At 42.7% G+C, this 16951-nt stretch overlaps 2 protein-coding genes across 22 annotated transcripts in view; one reads left to right on the forward strand and one right to left on the reverse strand.

The window, feature by feature from the left end:
- Positions 1-7498, forward strand: part of LOC135548845 (phosphatidylinositol-binding clathrin assembly protein-like) — a 46157-nt gene extending 38659 nt beyond the window's left edge. For 16 of the 20 annotated variants that reach the window (XM_064978841.1, XM_064978839.1, XM_064978844.1 and 13 more), the window contains 4 exons: positions 598-657; positions 2333-2437; positions 3625-3728; positions 5591-7041. In XM_064978841.1, the coding sequence (XP_064834913.1) occupies positions 598-657; positions 2333-2437; positions 3625-3717 (258 nt within the window). In that variant the 3' untranslated portion in view covers positions 3718-3728; positions 5591-7041. Of the gene's footprint in view, positions 1-597; positions 658-2332; positions 2438-3624; positions 3729-5590; positions 7042-7411 lie in introns of those variants that run through there. The other 4 variants (XM_064978840.1, XM_064978845.1, XM_064978847.1 and 1 more) reach the window with 4 other exon arrangements.
- Positions 6368-16877, reverse strand: ccdc83 (coiled-coil domain containing 83). 2 transcript variants are annotated; one of them, XM_064978864.1, is made up of 10 exons: positions 14916-16877; positions 14203-14287; positions 13731-13899; positions 13408-13575; positions 13079-13170; positions 12945-13013; positions 12265-12386; positions 11868-11938; positions 9159-9346; positions 6368-7607 (listed from the first exon to the last, which is right to left on the reverse strand). In XM_064978864.1, the coding sequence occupies exons 1-10, from the start codon at positions 14978-14980 to the stop codon at positions 7425-7427; spliced, it is 1212 nt and encodes a 403-aa protein (XP_064834936.1). In that variant the 5' UTR covers positions 14981-16877; the 3' UTR covers positions 6368-7424. The 2 variants fall into 2 exon arrangements, with proteins under 2 accessions (XP_064834936.1, XP_064834934.1); XM_064978862.1 differs by having other exon boundaries at positions 6368-7610.
- Between the last annotated feature and the right edge of the window lie 74 nt (positions 16878-16951).

Here is a 16951-nt window from a genome sequence, read left to right on the forward strand (position 1 = left end):
CTTGATTTGCTAATTAAATATTTCCTTCCCGAGGGTGCCTTTTCATTGAACTGAAAGGCCTGTGATGAAACAAATCGGGGTTTGTTACTACTCTGAGGGCTGTTTGAGAGTCTAGTAGTTTCTCTATAAAAGCCCCCCCTCACGCTGTCTTTTTCAGGAGAGCAGCTCTGCACCTGCAAGTAACAGCTTCTTGCTTCAGGGCTCTCTCGCTCTCTCTCTCACCCTAACACACACTGTAAGGGTAAACTAGGGGGAATAAGGACAGGCATGCCAAATGTTTCCCAGATGTGCCATTAGTCTTGCCAAAGTGGGAGCAGGCAGGCAATGAGACTGAAGTGTTGCATGTGAATGGGACAATTGTAGCTTGTCTGAGAGATGAACAAAGACAACTTTGTTCAGGTGGGTTGTTTCTGGAGAGGAGGGAACTATACGGACCAAAATGACTAAGCATTTGCACCTGTTATTTTGCAAAAGTGATTAATGAACTAAATAAACATGACTATAAAACGGTCATTATTTGCAATTGGTTATATGCTAACTGCGTAAAAGTGACAGTGTCCTGGTTTATTGAGTGACCATCTTTGCTTGTTATCTCAGGCACCATCTGTCATGGCCTTCCCTGCAACAACGCCGACGGGAATGATGGCATATGGAATGGTAAGATCTTCTTTTCAAGCTATTGCAGCCATGCCTCAATCTTTGTGAGAATGTGCAACCATATCTGACTTCTGGAGCTTTGTGAATGCCTCCCTCAGTACATTATGTTTCTGAATCTTATTTTTAGCTGACAAAGAGAATTCCACACTTTGAACCAATAACAATTGTTTGTTGGGGTTACTTATTTCTATTTTATTTTTAAGATTATACATTTGCCTCTGGTTTACTCCAGGTCCCGGGTTCATGAAACATCTCAATGTAGGATCAGTTTTGCCTTTTAGATTATAAGGAATGGACAGGAGGGGGCCTGATCCTAGATCAGCCCTATTTGACATTTTATGACTAGATCTTCCGATGCAAAGGCACCCATCCCTGTGCTTTCAATGAAGACCTAGGGCAATGATCAAAATGTTACATTTCACCAGCATAAACTCTGTACAAATTCTAAGCAGAAACATGTCTTTAAATGGCAAAATAGAATCCTGCACCCCCTGTCAAATGGTTCTGCGGGCTTCCCGGGTGGCACAGTGGTCTAAGGCACTGCATTGCAAGCTGTGCCACTGAAGATTCTGGGTTTGAGCCCAGGCTGTCGCAGCCGGCTGCGACCGGGAGGCCCATGGGGCGACTCACAATTGGCCCAGCATCGTCCGGGTTAGGGAGGGTTTGGCCGGCAGGGATATCCTTGTCTCATCGCGCACTAGCGACTCCTGTGCCGGGCGCAGTGCACGCTGACTAGGTCGCCAGGTGTACGACACATTGGTGCAGCTGGCTTCCGGGTTGGATGTGCGTTGTGTCAAGAAGCAGTGCGGCTAGGTTGGGTTGTGTTTCGGAGGACGCATGGCTCTCGACCTTCGCCTCTCCCGAGTCCAAACGGGGGTTGCAGTGATGAGACAAGACTAACTACTATCAATTGGATACCACAAAATTGGGTAGAAGAAAGTGGTAAATTGTTCTGGAGTCTTTGACTGTAGCCTATAGCGCATTTTCTGTATTTGTGGGTTAGGGTTGGATGCAGCCTCAGATTTTCACTAGCACGTAGTCGGGTGGATGCGGATGGATTATTAGATATTGCTGGTGAAAAACCGTAATGTCCAATAAGAAATGCTCTTTTCTGTTGCAAATGTTTTCCATTGCGTGCGGTAATGAACATGACCCTGTTTCCTGGGGTTCTAAATTCTATCAAAGAGAATCTTGGTGGGGAATACCTTGTTAGGCTTATGAAAAATGTGACACTAGAACCAATTTGTGACAATGTTCTCGTTCATTTCAACACCCACAGACTAGCCAAAAGGTCCATGACGAATCAAATGGAAAAATGACCAAGACATTGTAATGGATGTCACATTGTAATGATTGACAATGCAAGCTGTTGCTATGCATCAAGATGAGCTGAATCAGCCATGAACTTTAACATTGGAGTGCTCGTGTCATTATGGAGCTATATTTGAACTATAGTTAATCAGTAGCCAGTGTCAAATCAGCCGAGGACATGTACCGGTACAATGATTTTGTTCTGTTGACTCTACTGTGAACTGAGACATCGTACTACTATGTAACCATCATGTATCGCTGAAATAATTGACAATTGCTCATGTTATCACCATTTCTTCAGCAGGAGAGAGTTTGGTGCGCACAACTTTCATGACGTTTTAATTTTTTGTTTGTCTTCCTTCAGCCTCCCCAGATGCGTACCATGGGCGTGATGACCCAGCCCACTATAATGTACGGCCAACCAGTCATGAGGCCAGCCAACCCCTGTGGCACAGCCCCAGGAGCACAGGTACTAGGCTCTCCATTCTATTCCCTTCCCTGGTAGCTTTTCTCTGAACAGATGCCAAGCAGTAGGGTGATGTTGCCACCGTAGACGCTGATCTTGGGTCAGTTTAGTATTTTTCCGCACTAAAGTAGGAATCCATTGTAGTGTATTGCAATGTACATTATTTCAAACACCATTTTTATTCTTTCTGACATTAATGCATGTGTGATAGAACAGCAGAGTATGTACTAGAATTGATCATATATTACGCTGCTGGATTCTCAGCTGTTTCGCCCTAATGTTGATCTCCGCTTTAAGTTTAGGAACAGATGAGGAAGCTGATCCTCGATCTGTACCTTGGGGATACTTCACCCCCCCAGAGCATTTACAAACTCTCCCTGCCCTCGGAGGAGCCTGGTTAGACTGTTCATGTCCTCAAACTAGTATCTTTCAAAATGGAGTCGCTTACATTGCAATTTGACAAGTTTATTTCAGTTTACTTGCCGACTTGAAATGGATTTGAGCCCAACCATGCTCCCTACTGCCTTGCAATAGAATGAAGTCTGACTGTGGCCAACTTAAACACCCTCTGAGGTGGTATGCCTGCTGTCTGTATGAAAAATATATCTGCAGGATGCATTGTCCAGCCCCACAACTCATTCTCCATTAAAAGTGGTATTGGAATATACACTGTTATTTCATATATCACTGGTAAATGGTTTAAATTGGCAAGTGACTTAAGGAATTATATTCTGGAGGTCAATAGGAATTCTGCGCTTTGGGACTTCTATTCAGAACGAGCTTTCATTCACCCTCGTACCATTTCAGCTATTAAATCAAATCAAATTTTGTCACATACACATGGTTATTCTGAATGATGCCTGGCATGTCAACATAGTATTTAGAATAGGATCTAACACCCTCATCCTGCTTTCATCTCTTCAGTAGGCTCGAAATCAGAACGATAGTTGCCTTAGGAGAGTATCTTGTGAAGCATGTGTTTTTTTTCTGACACGATTTATCTGTTCTCTTGTCAAGAGCTGTAAGGTTTTACCTCCACACTGACCGTGTTAGGGCGCTACACTCTGGACCTGAGCCTGTTCTCTCCATTCTGATCCCTTTATCTGTAGCTAGGTTCTCCCCTCTTGTTTGTAATTTTCCTCTAGTCGTTCCGCGATTCCCTTCACCCTGTCATTCTCTCTCTGAACTAGCCCTCGGCAGCTTCTAGTCCTTCCAGTCAGAGTCCTCTCAGAGCACCAGGAAAGGACCCCTTTGCACAACTCTCTCTCAAGGATTTCTTGTAGAACCTCTTTAGGTACAACATGTCCTGTGTGTGCGCTGCATGCTCATATCTGCACACTTCTGCCCCGCTTGCCAACACACCAATGTCTCTTGGGTTTGATAATTATTTGTGCTTCAAAGCTTAATGGCCCAGTCTTTCCCTTCATAATCACTCAACCACCTGTAAGATGTCGCTTGCTCCGTTGCCTTGCATGTCTGCACGGAAGTCTGACCTAGACTGCGAAACAACACTTTTTGAAAAGTACATTGGTCCATGTGACATTTTGACAATGTAATGAAAGCAGCGCTGTTAACAGACCGCATCACTTCATAAACTGAGACATTTATTTTGAAAACAAAGCCACATTGGTGTGCATTAAATATTCACTGTCCATTTACAAGCATTTACATAAATGATCAGCAGCCTCTTGTGGAAATTGACCGTTAAAATAAATGTCACCACTAGTATTGGAGGAATATAGTTTCTTTTGACACTTGTCCATGCTGACAAAATGGAGCGCTTTGAGAATTCTAGATGTTAATATTCTCTTGAGTGGACTTCAGCCCTGTATGTTTGTTTATCATGCTGCAATTCAAGCTTCAAACCAGGGGTGGAACCAAAATTATATGCCACTGTTCTGACCAGCAAAATAAAGTTCGGAACCAGTTCAAACCCCTCAAAGTACTGGTTTGTATTCTTTATTTTTAGCCTGTGAAATAGTTTTTTTTTTTTTTTTTTTTAGCTCATTAAGTAACTTAATAGAGCAGGCAAGCTAGTTGTTTACATTGTGTAAAATGTTATTACATTTTGCGGATGGGAAGAGAGCGTTGAGGAGGCTAAGTGCTGGGCATCTTATGACATGCATTATACGAATTAGGTCCAGAATTATACCTAGGTGGAGCAATTTTGAATGTCCTTAGTTTGAGCTAGCTAGCGCGCTTGAAAGCTTGAGCTAGCTACTGTAGCTAACAAGCTTGAGCTAGCTTGAGCAAGCTAGCAAGCTCGTGTGCAGAGTGGCACCAGAATTAAAAACACGTCTTACCTTTTTTGTAGTTAATAGATCCAACTCGAGATGTGATAACTAGGCCTGTAGTGTCCTTAACTATCATTGAAAAAGTGAATCCATTCTTCTCTAGCTAATTAAAAATCTTTCTCCTTATCTTCTGAATCAAGCTTGTAACTAATGTCAGTACAGTAGCCTATGCTTCGGGAAGGGCAGAGATTTTCAGCTTGCAGGCAGACACTGGAATATGTTTGAGTGACCGAGCATTTTGCATAGGGGTTTTGTTGTGGGACTTGAACTTCACCGGTTCCCATGCTTTAAAAGTAAAGGTTCTATTTCTTTTCCTTGAAAAATCGTATTTTACGGTTTTCAGTTCTGTTCCCTGAACCGGTTTCAAATCTCTGCTTCAAACACTTAATCGTTCCCCCCCTTTTTTTAAATGAGATTTTTGCTGTTATCTTCATTGCAATACATTCCATTTTCATTAAATCAATGTGGCCAGAATGTATTTAATAGATAGTGCAAAATAAATTACTATGCTTTCGGGTGTTTGATTTGGCCAAAAGTAAGTCCTGGATGGAAGGCATTTTTGATCTAAGAATATGTCATATGTCCTGTTTTGTGCTGGAGGACTTCTCAGCTAGTCATGACACAGGACCAGCGATTAACTGAATCGTGTCAATGACCATCCTTGAGGACACACTGCTGTCCTGATCAAACACACATCTGAGAACGCAAGTGCTGGAGAAAAAATATCTACAAAGATTGTTCTATTATATTCTGGCCTACATTTTGTGAAAGAACTTGATTGGGTATCAAGGGAAACAAGGAATATTAATGTTTGGCACTTAAAAAATAAATACATTCAACATGGCATTTATCTTTCTCTCAGCAGATGCAGTTCATGTAACTTAAAGGAGGCTTTTGCCCTCCGAAGACAAACCATGAAGCAGCGAGACTAACTTTCAAGCAAAAATCCAGTTAACTGTTATACTCCTCATCGAGAATATCAGCACAAATAAGGACTCAAGGGGGGAAACCATGTCCAAGAGGCGTCAAGTATAGGACACGGATCCCATTTTGTAATTTGTCTTCCGAGAAACAGTGTGCGCTGCCATTCTAACCTTTCTACAGGGATCACTCATCCCATTGGTCTTCTGTAAAAGATACAAATGGTTGTGGAAAGGGAGACATTTTGACTTTGCTGTTATGTATGGAAAATAGTGGTTTATCACAGAATTGCTTGATCCGATCATCAATCGTACATTATCTAATTGAACCATAACTGATTAGTAAAGCTAACCTCTGTTTTATACCATGATTTTCAAAAGAAATTGTATTACGTTTGCAGTAGACATTCCTTGTGCATTGTTTGTATTTATTTATACCCACGGAGGATATGATATTGAACTCTTCAGGTGTATACATGGGTATGATTGGATTTGTATAATTGGAGTTTGAGTGTGACTGAGTAAAAAAAAAAAAAAGTTAATATAAAGATGAAGAGAGAAATGTAACCGACTGAACCAGCATAATGTCAAGCACAGTTCTTAGTAGCTCAGTCACAACCCTGGGGTGATAATGGCATAAAACAAGTTTAATGATTCAATAGTCCATTCTGTGAGCTTGGGTTTTTTTTTTTCTTAAGGGAACATTTTCACTCACTAGCACTACATTTGTGATTTGCCGGCATTGCGTTTGGAACGATCCACATTTTATGCTTTACACTTGGCATGTAATTTATTTTACATGGAACAATTCTATGGCTGCCTTTCCAAAATGAATGTGCAGAGTGTCCTTCATGCTCAGGCCATCTTTACATAGACCAGCATTGGGGTTGGGGGAAAGGAGGTGGTCACAGCACGCAGGGGAAAGAGCTGTGGATGTCACTGGTCAGCTTTAAGTGTCAGATCTGAATTGAAATACTATTTGAAATCTTTTAAATACTTTGTTTGCTCTAGCTTGTCTAGAGTGCCAGAAGGGCTGGGTTAGCAGTTTTTGGGACTATTCTATTGGTCTATTAAGCCATACAAGATCACTCAAGCACAGAAAGTATGTTAAATGAATGTCGGGTAAGTGGGCAGTGGGATCCAGTTGAGCAGGGGGGAAATGGAGCACTGTTGATCGGTGCTTTGTGTATATAAAATGGATCCTTTCCATCATGGGGGTGGGTGGGACATGTGCAGGATGGTCAGAACATGAAGGTTATTCTATTCATCAAATTAGCATTTTAACTGCATTGTACCTGCAGATTTATATTTTTGTTTATATTAAATATATAAATAAATGTATGCATAATTTGGTAGATTTTTCTTTTTTTCAATAAAGTGTTTTGCAACAGTATCTTGAGTTTGTGGGGAAGATTATACCCATCTGGGTATAAATGAGGTAAAGGTTTGTGGCGAAGAGTAAGACAAGTGAATCACTAATTCCCCCGGGTTATAACCTGGGTCTGTATCGACATTTTAACGTCAGTTACATGTGAGTCCGTTTTATAGATCTGAATGAGATTTATATGGACAGAACCTAGATCAATACTTCTACTCTGAGCTACTTTAAACCTGTGAAGCATCATGTGGCACAATTGTTGCTTAAGAATATATTCTTAGACCCTTGAGTTTGTAGTATCATTGCAGGTTTAATGGTAATATGTCTCTGATCCCAACATGAGGCCAATGCTACATTTACAAAAGTGTGTGTGTGTGTGTATTAGTGCTTGGGCCTGGCTACTTGAACCTCTTGTGGATGATGCGGGCAGTGAGGGGCCAGTCTTCGGGAGCCTGGAGCATCTCTGGAGCTGAGGAGGAGCCTTTGGAGCCGGGGGTCTCGGCTGGCACAGGGTGCAGGGGAAGAGCCTGGCCCACCACAGTCAGCAGCTTCATCTCCAGAGGGCCCAGGTGCATGTCTCCCTGCTGGCCAGCACAGAGAGGGGGAAGGGAGTAGTCTCATAAGAGATGCATCCTGTTTGGCCCAAGATTTCCCATCGCAACAAGGAGAGATTGTTTCTCTCAGATCCCTACGTTGTCTCTGTTGCATCCACTGCCAAGAGGTGGCACAGAGGCAATCCCTAAGGCTCTCGCTCCCTTCACTCAAGCCTCTGTCCCTGGGTTTTTTATTTTTAGGAGGATTCAATGAAGCGCTGATTCATTACCTTCTGAATCTAAAATGAATGGCATCTATCAAAAGGAAAGCCAAGTTCGATGTCACATTCATGACTTTGTTTAGCGCCTTACTGAAATCATGTTCTCTTCAACACTGGTAAAATGAAATTCCCAAGTGTATCAGGTGGGCACATGGTTTGGATACAGATTATTGCTGTGACTTAGCATCATGCATAAGGAACACCCAAGCCACACACTGCTGTAATATTTATAATAACACTCTGTTCACGACATTGACATCAGCAAACGGCTCGCCCACACAACGTCATACACGTGGTCTGCGGTTGAGGCTATTAGGACATACTGCCAAATTCTCTAAAACGTTTGAGGTGGCTTATGGTAGAAAAATGAACATTCAATGCTCTGGTGGACATTCCTGCAGTCAGCATGGGTAGACTAGTAACCGAAATGTTGCAAGTTCAAATCCCCGAGCTGACAAGGTACAAATCTGTCGTTCTGCCCCTGAACAGGCAGTTCACCCACTGTTCCTAGGCCGTCATTGAAAATAAGAATTTGTTCTTAACTGACTTGCCTAGTAAAATAAAGGTAAAATAAAAATGTCTATTACACACTTCTCAAAACTTGAGACATCTGTGTCATTGTGTTGAGTGAAAGAACTGCACATTTTAAAGTAGCCTTTTACTGTGCCAAGAACAAGTTCTACCTGTAATTATCATGCTGTTTAGTCAGCTTCTTGATATCCCACACCTGTCAGGTGGATGGATTATCTTGGCAAAGGAGAAATGCTCACTAACAGCAATGTAAACATTTGAGAGGAAAGGTTTTTGTGCATATGGAACATTTCTGCGATCTTTTATTTCAGCTCAAACATGGGGCCACCACTTTACATGTTGCTTTTTATAGTTTTGTTCAGTGTAGCTACGAGCTTGTGCTGTCGCTCAGCTGAGGCTGACCTATATATCTATCGACAGATGACGATGGAGGCTGCCAGTACAGCTTTCTTTCTACTGAACTTTGGCAACTAAGAAAAACAAATGGGTTAGACCACGTTTTTGCTTTCTATTCGACCTGAGCCACCCTCCAAATGGAAGAACTATCGGCCAAAGCAAGGTGAATGTCACTTAGAGACAACTGCTGTTAACAGAGCTTATGCCCTTGGTTGAGGGAAGCTGAGTTGAATAGTGTTATAAGATACCTCAATGTCGGCACAGATGGAGGAAAGGTGAGTCGAGGAAACCACATGATTATTGAGATATGCCCATAGACATATAGAGATTCAGCTCTACTTCAACGCTAATGGATGTGTTGTATCCGAGAATAGCCTGAGATGGGTCTTACCTGCAGGTAGGTCTGGCTGCCGTACAGAAGCACACTGAGGTCCTGAAGGGGGTCCCCTGTTGGCCTGTAGGCTGCCTCACTGCAGCTGCCACTTGTTTCATCCCTCTCCAACTCTTTGGCCTGCTTTTGAGCCCGCCATGCTTCTGTTGCTGGGTGGAGGGGAGGTACGGGGCTGCTGCTTACCCCGTCTGGTGGGAATCATGAAAACCATTAGACATTGGGAGGGAGGGAGGGAGGGGTTAAAATGACTACAGTGATTTACTGAAAGATAAAAGCCTGCACAGTATCCAATATGGAGGAAATGTGGATAGGGTTAGGGGTGAAAAGAATTAGCTCAGTAAATGAAAATGCCACATTCCAAGAGAGGAACATGCTGGTAGCCATTTAAGTTTGTAGCTTGAGTTGAGCTGAGAGGACATGCGGTCTTAGACGGAAATGAGTGTTAACATGTTGCCGAATAGTCTTGGGGAGGGAGCTGTGACTCAGTGGCTTCCTGTGCCCGGGCAGGCCTCCCATGAGAGTTAGACGATACTGATCACAACACCCTTCTCAGTGGTACACTGGTGCCCACTTAGTGGAAGATTGGTTAGTAAAACAATCAAAGGAAAGCCGTCGTCTCCGAAAAATTTAATTTTAGATCAAAATGATCAGGTATGTCTTTCTACTTGCTTCCCATTTCATGTGAAATTGTGCATCTTTTAATTTTATTTCTTTTTTTTCTGCATTGTTGCAACGGTCCCATAAGTAAGCATTTCAGTTAGTCTACACTTGTTGCTTACAAAGCATGTGACAAATGTATTATTTTGTCAGACGATTGTGATAATTGATATTTGTAAGTGGCAATAAGAATTAAACGTGAGTATTTCAGAAAGGCTAACATATTTAGATTTGTGATATATGCTTGTCAATACAGTCTAAGGCAGCAACTGTTGCACAAACTCCAAAAGTGACAAGGAATCACTACTCTGTCCCTCTTGTGGTCTTCCCTGCTTCTAGTCAAGGAGCTGCACTACTGGCAACACTGGACAAATGGCTTCACTTGTCAGCAACAACAAAAAGCTAAATGTTTCAATTTGAAAGATGTCCTAGACCTAGGATCTACACTGCAGGACCAAGAACTATCTCTGCAGTGCCATCCCAGCTTTGGTTCGCCTGCTAAACAGTTGAAGATAGTTGTGTTTGTATATTATGGTGTTTTGTTAATTTGTATTTAAGTTGTACTTTCAATTCAGCTTGTTGCTGACATTTGTACAAGGATGTCAAATAAAAAATACAATTGATCATAACCTGATGGTTGGCCACAGTCCATGAAGTGCTTCGCAAGGCTGGTCATGGCTCACATCAACACCATTATCCCAGAAACCCTAGATCCATTCCAACAGATCCACAGATCTCTATTGCACTCCACACTGCCCTTTCCCACCTGGACAAAAGGAACACCTATGTGAGAATGCTATTCATTGACTACAGCTCAGCATTCAACACCATAGTGCCCTCAAAGCTAATCAATACGCTAAGGACCTTGGGACTAAATGCCTCCCTCTGCAACTGGATCCTGGACTTCCATGACGGGCCGCCCCCAGGTGGCAAGGGTCGGTAACAGCACATCTTCCATGCTGATCCTCAACACGGCCCCTCAGGGTTGTGTGCTCAGTCCCCTCCGGTACTCACTGTTCACTCATGACTGCACGGCCAGGCACGACTCCAACACCATCATTAAGTTTGCCTGATCAACGATGAGACAACCTATAAGGAGGTCAGAGACCTGGCCGTGTAGTGCCAGGACAACAACCTCCCCCTCCACGTCATCAAGACAAAGGGGATGATTGTGGACTACAGAAGAGGACCGAGCACGCCCCCCATTCTCATCGACGGGGTTGCAGTGGAGCAGGTTGAGAGCTTCAAGTTCCTTGGTGTCCACATCACCAACAAACTAACATGGTCCAAGCACACCAAGACAGTTGTGAAGAGGGCACGACAACCTATTCCCCCTCAGGAGACTGAAAAGATTTGGCATGGGTCCTCAGACCCTCAAAAGGTTCTACAGCTGCACCATCGAGAGCATCCTGAAGGGTTGCAATCACTGCCTGGTATGGCAACTGCTCGGCCTCCGACCGCAAGTCACTACAGAGGGTAGTGTGAACGGCCCTGAACATCACTGGGGCCAAGCTTCCTGCCATCCAGGACCTCTATACCAGGAAGTGTCAGGAAGGCTCTAAAAATTGTCAGACTCCAGCCACCTTAGTCAGACTGTTCGCTTTGCTACTGCATGGCAAGCAGTACCGGACTGCCAAGTCTAGGGCCAAGAGGCTTCTAAACAGCTTCTACCCCCAAGCCATAAGACTCCTGAACAACTAATCAAATGGCTACCCAGACAATTTGCATTCCCCTTTTACACCGCTGCTACTCTCTGTTGTTATCTGTGCAAAGTCACTTTAATAACTCCACGTACATGTACATATTACCTCAACTAACCGGTGCCCCCCGCACATTGACTCTGTACCAGTACCCCCCTGTATATAGTCTTGCTATTTGTTATTTTACTGCAGCTCTTTAATTACTTGTTACTTTTGTTATTCTTATCTGTATTTTTTAAAACTGCATTGATATTGTGGTTAAGGGCTCGTAAATAAGCATTTCCCTGTAAGGTCTACACCGGTTGTATTCAGCACATGTGACAAAAAAAATCATATTTGATTTGAGTGTTACTCTTCATAATGGTCTCCTGTACTGTGGAGTCAGAGGGTCCCAGGCCGGCCGCCTGAGTCAGGAAGACGTTTCTGTGGACAGGAGAGCAGAGAGATGAGTGAGACCACAGATGGAAAGCAAGGAGAGTGCCGTTTTACCACAGGTGAGTGGATTAATAGAATAGCATTGCATATAATTGAGGCCGGGTCCCAGATCTGTTTGGGCTGTCTTGCCTAAAAATGGCATGACAAAGACCATAGGAGTTGGCTATGCAACACAAACTGATCTCAGACCAGGCTGTCCAGCTTCATTCAGTAACATATGACATGGCATGTCACACAATGTGACAGTGAAATCAGGGCAAATGGCCATCTACAGTATATGAATGTGGGTGAAGAGTTATGTTGAGGTGAGGGACCTAGAGATGTGCAGGTCTTCCAGGCGATGCTCAAACAGTTGACCCATGTGCTCAAGATTCTCCTCCTCCAGTTGTTGGACGGCCAATGCTGTAATGGATACCTCTCTTGTGTAAATAGCAAGCTGTGGGGTATTCCAGAAAGCAGGATAATTAAATTAGCCAACTAAATTTGATAAACAGCCACACAAACTTGATTTTCTGGTTGATTAAGAAAAACTGTATATTGGTTGTTGCTGTTCAGTCAATTTTAAATCTATATTTCTCAAAAATATGAAATAATTTTTGACAGTTAGCTGGATAATTTATACTCATGAAACCATCTTTCTGGTACAGACCCCTGGAGCAAGGGGATGTGCTTTCTGATCATGTCTGGTAATACTTTACTCAACAACCAAAGACTTGACAACTGTGGAAAGCATTGGAGTCGACATGGGCCAGCATCTCTGTGGAACGCTTTCGACACCTTGTACAGTGGGGTGGGGGGACTAAATTGTAAGTGTTGGGTGTTCTTAATGTTTGGTACACTCAGTGTATACTGTGTAACAATAGGGTCACACAAACAAAAAATGATGGGTCTTACTGTGCTTTCTTAAGCTTTCTTTTAGAACAAATCATGACTACCTGTAAAATAAAGCAAACCTAATGTGCTGTTTATATTTTCAACCATACATACGCCATACCTCTCTCTTCAGCCACTCATTCTCTTTGATCTCCTGTCGGCTGTGCTTGTCAAGGTGTTTGATGGCCCTCTGAGGAAAAAGTGTGTTATCATCGAAAATAAAGAAATCTGTTCTGCTGATGTGCCTTATGTTACCTCTGTAGCCAGTTGTTTTTTGTCATCTATGAGATGCACTGTCTTCTTGTCAATTTCATTGAAAGTTACATCAAGCGAGCGCTGAATGTTGTCTGTAGAAGTAAGAGACACGGTCAAGGGAAAAGCTGCGAGGACATCTATCTCTCTCTGTCTTGTAAACAAATTGACTTTTGTTTTTGTAAATATTACCACTTAAAGAAGAGTTGATTCCTAAAACCAGTTACTGGTTTGTATAGGGTTACAGGGGTCCGAATAAGAGTTGACTTCCCAGAACAAAATGGGCTTAGTTATCCATCTCTTAGAGGAGCCAAGCCTGTGAGTGCATGTACCTGCCATCTCCTGAAACCCCTTCTGCATCTGAGTCAGCTCAGCCTCCAGGTGTTGGATCTGCTGCTGGTGCTCTTGGCTTCCGGCCATCTTATACTCCTGCCTGATGTGCCTCTCGGCCTGCATGACGAGCACTTCCTCCTCCAGGCGGATGACTTCAGCACGCAGCTCTCTCACGCACAGGGACAAACTATTTGTATTCATGTTACATTAATATTGCACATTCGTAATATTCCAGGTGAGGAGTACCGGTGGATGGTAAAAACAGTTATTGACAGGTAGCTTTATGATTATGGTATATCGTATTGGAGAGCCGAGAGACTACCTGCCAGTTCTTTCTCCTGGCTGCGGACTAGCTCCAAGTTCTGCTGCAGAGCTTGCTCCACCTGCTCTTTGTTGACCACCTCTCTCTGCTCCAGCTTACTCTCCTGTTCTTTAGCCTGCTTCCGCAAGACCTTGATGTGCCCCAACTGCTCCTCTTTCAACTGCTCCCTCTGTGTGAGCACAAAACACATTAATTTTATAGTGCAGATGCTCTCACTCAATGAGTCAGTGGGTAGGCTATTCAATGACCTTGGTGGCACATTTGGGTTTTTGTCCTAGCACTACACCGCTGATTCAAATAACCAACACATACATTTTCGATTATTTGAATCTATGTGGTGCTGGGGGGGGGCCATGTTTGGGGAAACTTTGTCCTAAACTAATAAAGTTGTTGCAAAATAAAACTACTGATGTTTTGAGGAATGGAAAATTAATACAGACCTTGTGAATTCACTATTGCTTAATGTTCTCACCAATTCTGTGTATCTTTGCTTCTTTGTCTCGAGTTGACTGACCTCCTCCTGGCACTCATGTATTTCCTTTCGCTTAACTTGGAGCCTAAATACAACACACAAGTAAGTCATAGTCTGGGAATGTGTGGTTTGAGTCAATGTCAAAAAAAATGGCACGTTCAATTTCTGTTGCTCAAAACGTTAAGGTCTATCAAGCTAGAGGCTTAATGTCTCTGTCTATTTCAAAGGTTATGTATCTAGCTATGAAAAGTTAAAGGAGAGTCGCACACTCGGGGCTTAGATGCAATAACCTAATAACCAACGTTTCGACAGACAAGCTATCTACATCGGGGTGTAACGAAACGTTGGTTATTACGTTATTGCGTCTGAGCTAGAGTGTGCCAGCACCTCGCCAAAATGGGTGTGCGTTTCTTTTGCCTCTAGATTATTATGTATCGAGCTATAACATACGTCGTGACTTTCTGCATCATTCTATATAGCTAGCTAGTTGAACGAATGGATCATAAAAAAGTAGGCTTTACGTGTACGGCTTTTCAATTCAGATCGCAGCTAGTTTAGTAAACTGACAAGCAAATCTAGCCAGCTAGCCAAACTGTCTCGCTTACTAGCTAGCTAACGTTAGTTCACTGACTTTAGAGTGATATTTGCAATAAACTAGCGTTGCAACATTGGATTGGTTTATTAGCTAAGAAGGTTAATAAAACAGTGCTTACTGAAAATTGATAAAGGCCTCCGCCAACGTAGTTTTGTCTTCATCTGATGACTTCTTCTTACCCATGTTGGCTAGCTAAAACTTCACAAAACAGCTGATGATTGTTTGTTTGACACCTTACTGTCTGCTGAGCGAGAAGTCAGCGTTCCCCTATTTCCATGGAAACCCCATATTCTATATCGACTCAACATTGCCCCCCAGCTTCAAGAAAGTGAACTGTGGGCCTATTCGGGCCGTTCCTGTATGTTGGTCGTCACTAGGTACCACAGCTACAAAGTCACAAACTCATTATATTTCTACAATTTATCTTCTTAAAATGTGATTTTAAACTCTAACCGTAATCACACTGCTAACCCTAACCTTGAATTATGACCAAAAAGCAAATGTTTGTTTTCATGACTTGTTACAATATGCCAATTTGACTTTGTGGAAGCCCCAGGGGTTTACTGCATGCCCTCCAAACTTCTTTGGCCCATGACACCATTTTGATATCTGAAAATTCTGGCACCCCAACCATGTGGAAAAAATGATGTAATTAATAGCCCAGGTTTACTTTTTTATTTATGTCAGAAATTTACACACACTCAATTAGTATTTGGCATTAGTATTTAGCATTACCTTTAAATTGTTTAACTTGGGTCAAACATTTCAGGTAGCCTTCCACAAGCTTACCACAATAAGTTGGGTGAATTTTGTCCCATTCCTCCTGACAGAAGTGGTGTAACTGAGTAAGGTTCGTAGGCCTCCTTGCTTGCGCAAGGTTTTCAGTTCTGCCTACAAATTTTCTATAGGATTAAGGTCAGGGGTTTTCTATAGGATTGAGGTCAGGGCTCCAATACCTTGACTTTATTGTCCTTAAGCCATTTTGCCACAACTTTGGAAGTATGCTTGGGGTCATTGTCCATTTGGAAGACCCATTTGCGACAAAGCTTTAACTTCCTGACTGATGTCTTGAGATGTTGCTTCAATATATCCACGTAATTTTCACACCTCATGAAGCCATCTATTTTGTGAGGTGCACCAGTCCCTCCTGCAGAAAAGCACCCCTACAACATGATGCTGCCACCCCGTGCTTCACGGTTGGGATGGTGTTCTTCGGCTTGCAAGCCTCTCACTTTTTCCTCCAAACATAAGGATGGTCATTATGGCCAACAGGTTCTATTTTTGTTTCATCAGACCAGAGGACATTTCTCCAAAAAGTATGATCTAGGGGCCTCTCGGGTGGCGCAGTGGTCTAAGGTAGGTACATCACTGGGGCCAAAATTCCTGACATCCAGAACCTATATACTAGGTGGTGTCAGTGGAAGGCCCAAAAAATGATCTAAAACTCCAGTCACCCAAGTCATAGACTGTTCTCCCTGCTGCCGCATGACAAGCGGTACCGGAGCTCCAAGTCTAGGACCAAAACGCTCTTTAACAGCTTCTACCCCCAAGCCATAAGACTGCAGAACAATTATTAAAATGGCCACCCGGACTATTTACATTTACACCCCCCCACCTCCCCTTCGTTTCCACACTGCTGCTACTCTGTTTATTATCTATGCATCGTCACTTGACAAATTACTTTAACCAACCTTTACCCACGCATATTGACTCTGTACAGGTATCCCCTTTATCTAGCCTCATTATTGTTATGTCATTTTCTTGTTACTTTTTTAAATATTTGTTTTTGTTCATATTTTTTTTTAAACTATTTCTCGAGTTGCATTGTTCTTAAGGGCTTATAAGTAAGAATTTCACGGTAAGGTCTACTATACCTGTTATATTCAGTGCATGTGACAAATAAGATTTGATATGACCTTGTTCCCTGTTGTCGTGAAAGCACCATTATCACCATGGTTGCCACAGCCACAAAGTCATAAACTCCGCCTATTTCTACTATTTATCTTCTTAAATTGGGATTTTTTAAACCTAACCTTAACCACACTGCTAAACTTAAATGAATATTACAAAAAAAATGACGATATAGACCATTTGACTTTGTGGCTGTGGTAACTAGTGACTACCTCATAAATCAATGAGCCTAGTTATTGGGTT

The sequence above is a fragment of the Oncorhynchus masou genome, chromosome 11 (assembly GCF_036934945.1).
Source record: "Oncorhynchus masou masou isolate Uvic2021 chromosome 11, UVic_Omas_1.1, whole genome shotgun sequence".
NCBI lineage: Eukaryota > Metazoa > Chordata > Actinopteri > Salmoniformes > Salmonidae > Oncorhynchus > Oncorhynchus masou.